We start from the raw sequence: 7,834 nt of genomic DNA on the forward strand, positions 1-7,834 counted from the left end.
ACTTTTAAAAACAACTTTAACAAAGTGCGATCAAACTAGAAGAGCTGCCATTTTTAAAGGACAAAAAGGTCCCCAAAAAGGAACACAAGAAAGTGAATGTAGCACAAGCCAGTGTATGGCGTACAAACAGTGAATGAAATATAGCGTTGTGTGACAACATTTGCACCGCTTGCCGACTAGTTACGTGAGGAATTTAGTTTAAAGTCGCACGTCAAAATGATGGTATAATATATATATATATATTTTTTTTAATAAATTTACGAGAGAAAGCGACTTAACTTTTAAACACCCGTGCAACGACTTAATAAATTTACGAGAGAAAGCGACTTAACTCTTAAACACCGTAGGCCGAAGACCTCGTACACCAAGGATCCCGTGCAACGACTTAGCTGTGAAATGCAAGAAGACGAAAACGTTTAAAGATACAAAATTGTTTTAATTTAATCAAAGCATTCCAGAAAAATCACCCAGACTTATTTCCACAAAACCGGTCAAGACAATGGAACGTAGCTGAACAGTTTCCAAATCTGGTACCTAGGGTGTGGGCCACATCGTTTCCTGCGTTAAACCAAACAAAGGTTTGGCCGACGTGTGTGACACAGGGCATGGTGGACCAAATTTATGGTGTTTGTGTTTCTTTTGGTTTAACCGAAGAAGAGTGACACTAATAACTCGATGAAACTAAAAGACAGGTTTGTATGGCCCTACATAATGTGAGAAACATGTGGGCCACACGGAAGATACCAGATATGGATCTGAAACTATTGGAATATGTCATGTCTTTTTCTGTGTCACAGTTTGTCAGTTGATCAGCTTCCCAGATTATTTTTCTTTCCTTCATAGGGACAAAAATATGTGCCAGTCAGTTTTGAAACCTTCACCACCCGAAAACTCTAGGCTTATTGTGTCATGTGCAAAAATACAAATCTTCGTAAAACTCTTTTCGTCACTCATAATCACATTTGTACCCAAAGCTTAAAAACACCCACTCCCATAACATTAAAACCCTATGTTCCTTTTTTCCCCCCCTCCAGGATACAGTCTTTAATCGTTGTCCGAATCTTTGGGAGGATAAAACGCTAACACGTCGTGAAAATCGTGTCCGTACGGACGCAGTCTGTAGACGCCAAACATCATGACCTGCATCTGGTTGGGCGTCATCCCGCTGTAGGTAACGGCCATGTCAGAGCAGCAGCCCTCAACGACGTTGTTGGGGTTGTCCTTCATGCTGTCCGTGATCATGCGGTACACACTCTGACTGTTGAACAGCCCTTTCCCGTTGGCGTCTTCTCCGTTCTCCGCGAACACGCCGGTGTATTTGAGACAGGCGGCCAACTGCTTGTCATCGCTCAGCTTCCACAGCGCTCGTCCCCGTTCCGGACACTTGGCCTCGTCCTCAAACGTGTTCACCAGCCTCCTCAGAGCTTCATAGCTGAGGACGATGCCACTGTCAAAGGACACGTACTCCAGCTCTCCGGACTTCATCAGGTTCCCCATGTAGAAGGGGTCGTTGGGGTCTTTGGTGAGCAGCAGGTATTTTAAGTTCTCGATGATCGCAAACGTTGTGGGCTGGGCCACAAAGAACCACCGCAGGTTTCCGGCGTGTTTGTACGCATGCTTTAGAGCTTTGCGTAACCTGGCCCAATCGTCCTTTTCATTCAGGTCCACGGCGTCCAAAGCCTTTGAGTTCTCTGAAGTGTAGAAGACCGCCTTGTCACAGTGTTTGCTCCAGGTGTCCAGAGCTGCGGCCCAGTAGACCAGAGCTTTTGGCTGGACCATGATGACGCAGTACACTCGGAGCTCCTCATTCAGCTGCTGCATGTCGGCGTCAGAAATGCTCTTCAGCTCGTCTTTGCTCGGAGCCTGGACGTGATGATGCTGGTGCTGATGATGATGCTCCTCCGTCCCGGAGATCGAGATGGGGCTGAAACTGGCCAAGAGCGACAGCACCAGGCAAAAGATTCCTCCCATCAACATCCCCTTAAAAAAGGAGCCTCCTTCAGACAACACTTTCGAGGCAGACACTGAAGAAAAGAAAGGCAAAGACAAACTCGACCAATTATTCACGATATATTCACGACACATTTGTATTTTCGTCACTGTATTTTGTAGCCATGGTTTCGTGCAGCTCCAGACAGCTTATAATACACTGCGGGACAATGACATCACTTTTGTTTCTGTTTATTGGTTTATATATAAAAAGAAATGCGAATTGTCAACTATCTATTTTTTTTGGTCGTCTCGCATCCTGTTTCCCTGGAGTTTACGAATAATGTCTGTTGACATGGGTCGCGAAAGTTTGTGACTTTCAAAGAATTGTCAAATACTCTCAATGGTTTCACCGGTTTTGTCAAGAAACTCTTGACACGTAATATAAATTATTATTATAAAACATATATTTGTCAAGAAACTCTTGACACGTAATACAAATTATTATTATAAAACATATATACAGTACATTTCTATATCTAGATTCCATTGGCAGTGTTTATTTAATTGTAACACCATAGCAAAATCATTTTTGACCGTATGAAGACGTCAATAATTCTAGCTATACGTTAACATATAAAGAAGAAAATATTCCTAAGAATGTCGGATGTGTTCTTTCACCTATTCCCGTCTGTACATTTCGGAAGACTGACTAGCAGTGAACCAAGAACCACCATTATCTTGACCAACGAAGCTGTAGTCAATGTTATGGCTGAAGCCCACTGTATGGGAAACTAAATGTAGCCGAGTTAAAAAAAAAAAAAAAAAAATAGACGGCAACACTGTAGGGAATATAAAAAATAAGTTACACTTGCAGTGGGTTTGCGAGTTTTCAAGTGAAACATTATCTAATGTAACCTAGTTATATATATATATATATATATATTTATATATATATATTTCAATGACACATATTACAATTCGATTTCATTTGCGGTTTGATCAGATCGCGTCCCTTAAGCTGACGTGACGTTTGAGGTCGAACAATGGACTTTGCTAAATAAACAACAATAAACAGAACTTATTTAACTGTGATATTTACTCTTTAATGGAAGCTTAATCTTCGCCCGGTATTATCCTGCTCCTCTGATGTTTTTCAGCTCCACTTTTTTTAATCCACTTCAAACCAGGAACTGGAGATTTGCCGTGGTGAAGACTATCCGTCTTCACCATCACAATCGTCAACGAAAACAACTGCTACTTCCGCTTCCTTATACTTCCGCCTGCTTAATGTTCTTCGTGGCTTAAACCCTCCCCGCCCCCCGACGTGTTAGTGTAATATCACCACCTAACGTTAAGGACCGGCATTACCGGCATATATAGAGTGTAAAACTGAAAATACCGTTGACTTTACAAGTAATTGCTGGAATTAATGTACGCAATAGACAAGAGAAACTCCAAAAGACGGTATATATATTAAATAACGATTAAAGAACTCAATCATTTTGAGGAAAAGACGTATATATATATATATATATATATATATATATATATACACAACGTAAAAAACATTAAAAAACAGCAGACCATACAACCTTAATGGAGCAATGAATTACATAATTTTGAAATTATATATTAGTATTAAAATGATGATATCATTCAAAATGGAGTATGGCCACAATGTACAATAATCTCTCTTTCTCCAAAGCTGAGTTATTTTCCTCCTCTCACTTTCAGCAGCAGCTCAATCCATCACTGCAGCTCCTTTTTTGGTTTGTATTTTTTATTTTTTTTTATTTTTTGGAAACAAGGTGTGGAGACGGACATATAAATCAGCTGACTCTAGTCACAGCACTAGCTATCACTATGATTTAAAACCTCATCAAACACAAACTAAATTGTCTACAGTTTTTTGTGTGTGTTGTGTTACTTTTATGTCAGTTATTTTATTTATTTATTTATTTTTTACAACCTTTCGTGACAGATATTTCCTTATTGACAACCAATAAAACATGTCCGTTTGTTCCAATCATACTGGGATAGTTGTTTTTAAAAACTGTGAGGAATGGCGTCCCTGGAGGGCGCCAGAGCCCTTAAAATACGAAAGACCTACACCAGAAAGAATGGATCCATTTCTTACAACCGTAGACGTATGAAAAGTCAATAAAATGACTTAAATGAATTGATTAAATGAATTGATTTTGGACAGGAAAAACCTGTTTAGTCACTGTTAGCATGGACGTGGTATATCAAGGTAGAATACTGCGACAAAGTGTGAGTCGTAAAAAAGTGTGGACCTATGTGGACTATGTTGGACAGTTTGGCAGGCAGTCATTACCTACTTCAACACAAATGGGCCACATAAGGACTGCCTTGTTTGTTCCCAGGAGATATGGTATCTAGGAAGGCCAAACTTCAAGTCTAAACAAAGTCAAATGGTGCCTCCCTAAAATTGGGCACCAAAATATAAACTGTAAAACATGTGCAAAACATACACAAAAACAGACTTAAGGGGAGTGTGGAGCTCAGGCGAGAAACTCCGAAACACCTAGCCATCCACCGCCTGAGTGGCCACGTGGTCGCCAAATGCTACAATATTCACACTTAGAAGAAAGATAGACAATTGTTGTCAAATAACTACTGCAACAATCACTTCTTGGGGGGAAAAATATAATAAAAAGGAAGGCAGGTTTACACAGCGCCCTCTAGTGGCAGGGAGGGCAAACGACCGGGCATCACCCGGCGTACTATTTTTTAACAGGGTCGCATTCTAATCCATTTACGTTGCATCTCAACTCCCAGCATGCCTTTAGGGGATACTTAGGTTCAGGCTCAAGTTGGCTTGCATCAGACCTCACTTAGCGTAGGGCAGTAAGTAAGTCGCAATTATCAAATGGTCCTCAAATCACAAATAGGTATGAAACTATAATAATAATAAAAATTTGAACTTTATTGATCCCATATTTGGGAATCTTTTGTGTTAACAGCAGAACCGCTGCAACAGGCAGGCGCCAAGAATGTTGTTTCTCTGGGAATCGAACAGTCTGCGCCTTTGCTTCCCATGCAGGCGTGCTAACTGCTACACTATGAAACCGATGACATACCTGTTATTTTTCCCTCCTGTTCTAGCTATACACAGTATTGATTCATCCTCGATTGAAATTTTGATCACGATTAATCATGATTAACCGTGATCGAAATTTGAATCGAGTGCCAGCATTCACTCGTGTTTTTGTGCTCGTTATCCGTCCTCCGAAGAACAAAACAAAACATGAATAATACAAAATGACGCAGGAGGAAACGCTCGTCACCGCCGTGACCTCGTACATGGGCCAACGACACGTTTCGGACAGAAACGGTGTCAGATGACTATCTCGGCCGCAATGATGAACCTTCCCAGAGCAAACATTCGTTAACGGTCTGAACAAGCACAGATAGGCCGCAGCCGCATTGACAGCAACATCTGCGACGTCCCATCCATCCTGCCCAAAACCATTAGGGCCCGACGCTGCTGCTGATGATAGTGTATCGATCAGGAGGTTGATGGATGTCTTCTGCCGGTATATAAGCGAAGACCGCAGCGCGTCTTCCAAGAACAGTCCCAACCTGGCCGTCACCATGCTCTCTTTTGCTCTATTTTACCTAGTGGCTGTGGCATGTTCCGGGAGATGGACACAGGCTCTGCCTCTGTTTCCTGACACTGACCTGGAACCACCAGCAGGTGAGAGGAAACATAACTTTGACCTCAAGGCTGTTCTTTCAGTTCTCTTGTGTTAACAGTAGATCCGATGCAACAGGCTGCCCCCTCGGAGGCGCCAAGTACGTGGTTGCTCTGGGAATCGAACCCAGGGCGTGCTAATTGCTTCACTACAGGACAGGGGTTATCAATGTGGTGCCCGGGGCCACCTGGTAGCCCCTAGGACTACTTAAGGTGCCTGCGGGGTATGTCCTAAAAATCAAACTACTCAACAAGAGGGTCAAAACATCGTACTGTTACAGTTCTCTTTTAATCAGTTCCACTTGCAATGATATTCAAATGGTTGCAGTGACGATGGTAAAAAGAGTATCTACTATTGTATGTCCCAGAACTGATTATTACTACATTGTTGGGGAACTCTGTATCAAACAAGTAGCTCTTCGTGTTACTAAGGGTCCTTGAAGTAGCTCTCAGTTTCAGAAAGGTTGGTGACCCCTGGTATAGAACCTACGGCAGCTCAGCCTAATCGTAACACAGAATGTGTTGCTTTCACTGACGTCCACTTCTAAGCAACACATAAGATGCTTTCTCTCATTTTTCCTTTTTTTTTTTTTTTTTTTTTTTTTTTTACATCTGTAGCCATCAGCAGTTTTGTGCTCGTTTGGAATTCGTACTTATCTCCCTTTGATCTATCATACTTTCTGCTCTTTTATTTTTCATTCCCAAATTCGAATCCCTCTTGCCTTTCTGCACGCTCTCACTTTCTGTACTTTATCTTTAGCATCTTCAGCTCTAATGCAGTGCAGAAATGCAGATTTTTTTTCCCTCCTCCCCAAAAATAAATGTCCTGCCTCATTATAGTTTTTGTTGCATCATTAATTATTAAACCTGATAAATCTTCTGCTCTTTTCCTCTTTTTCCAAAAAAACAAAAACAAAATGTATTTACAAATAGTGTCGTCTGTTAGCACCATGTTCTGCTGACAAATTAGTCTGTCTTTTTTTTTCTTCATTTAAACAGATCTTATTCATAACCTTGTATCAGAGGTGGAGGACAACACTGCAGAGGCGCAGCGGAGAAATGACATGTTTCCTCTGTTGATGCAACAGACCGGAACCAGAAACTCCTGGAGTAGTAAAGGTAACAGATTCTTTCCACCAACATATATTTGCCATATATATCATTTCCGTAACATACCGTACATTTTTTTTTCTTTAGAAACCGAGGATTCGGACCAAGCCAAAACTGCAAACATGGTAAGTACGGCAATAATCCCTGTCGAAAAATCACTTTTCAGCATTTGTATTGTTTCGGTCGTGAATGTTACTTCATTTTTATAAATATTTTGAGTGATGTTTCTCGCAATAACAAGACTTCAAGGGACAACTGTTTTGGTCACACATTTTTAGATGGAGAATCTCAAGGACATCGTTTTAAAACTGGCCGCTGCCGACCAACTTCGCTCCCACAGTTTCCTCAGATCAGCGCAAAATTTACCAAAAACCAATAAAAGAGGTGGGTCATCTATCCATCCATCCATCCATCCATCCATCCATCCATCCATCCATCCATCCATCCATCTATCCATCCATCCATCCATCTATCCATCCATCTATCCATCCATCCATCCATCCATCCATCCATCCATCCATCCATCTATCTATCAAAGATTCAAAAAAAAGGTTTCTGATCTTTGATCCTGTTCTGCCACTCTAGCGTGTTTCTGGAAATACTGTGTGACCAACTGAGCCAGTCCTGGATCCAAAGGCGGACCTCAACCTGGACCCAAAGTCAAATTTATTGGTTCATGTATTTTAAAACGAAGTGATCCTTCCATATGTTTATTTCCTATCATACAAAAAAAAAACAACAACAACAACAACTATTTTTTCTAAAGTTTTTTTTTCTGATTTATTCATGCAAATAAATGTGAAAATGAGAAATGAAACCATATATGGTCATCAGTGGAGTCACCTGTACAAAATCCCCTTTTATTAATTTTCCTGTTTATGAGATTGTCATTCAAAAAAAAAGAGATTTTTTCTTCTGCTCTTAAAACTGACGAGACGTCATTTGTATCATTTTAAAACTCACTTTATTTATTTATTTTCTATGGTCTGTATTGTCATGAGGATACAACGAAACTGAGCCTCTGCTTTTAATTATCACGGGGGGGGGGGGGGGGGGGGGGAGGGTGTTTCGGGGCCC

The 7,834-nt window shown here is 41.0% G+C and overlaps 2 protein-coding genes across 3 annotated transcripts; one reads left to right on the plus strand and one right to left on the minus strand.

The window, feature by feature from the left end:
• Positions 1–415: 415 nt before the first annotated feature.
• On the minus strand, positions 416–3,201 carry c1galt1c1 (C1GALT1-specific chaperone 1). The gene is made up of 2 exons (XM_008326449.3): positions 3,032–3,201; positions 416–2,024 (listed from the first exon to the last, which is right to left on the minus strand). Coding segments are annotated over exons 1-2 (981 nt in total). The 5' UTR covers positions 3,033–3,201; the 3' UTR covers positions 416–1,044.
• Positions 3,202–5,229: 2,028 nt separating this feature from the next.
• urp1 (urotensin-related peptide 1) lies at positions 5,230–7,657 on the plus strand. 2 transcript variants are annotated; one of them, XM_025063246.1, is made up of 4 exons: positions 5,230–5,650; positions 6,647–6,882; positions 7,036–7,141; positions 7,343–7,657. In XM_025063246.1, exons 1-4 carry the CDS (start codon positions 5,473–5,475, stop codon positions 7,372–7,374), a joined length of 552 nt encoding a protein of 183 aa, XP_024919014.1. In that variant the 5' UTR covers positions 5,230–5,472; the 3' UTR covers positions 7,375–7,657. The 2 variants fall into 2 exon arrangements, with proteins under 2 accessions (XP_024919014.1, XP_024919013.1); XM_025063245.1 differs by having other exon boundaries at positions 6,647–6,766; positions 6,845–6,882; positions 7,036–7,657.
• Positions 7,658–7,834: the final 177 nt, after the last annotated feature.

This window comes from Cynoglossus semilaevis, chromosome 15 (assembly GCF_000523025.1).
Source record: "Cynoglossus semilaevis isolate Cse_v1.0 chromosome 15, Cse_v1.0, whole genome shotgun sequence".
Classification (NCBI taxonomy): Eukaryota; Metazoa; Chordata; class Actinopteri; order Pleuronectiformes; family Cynoglossidae; genus Cynoglossus; species Cynoglossus semilaevis.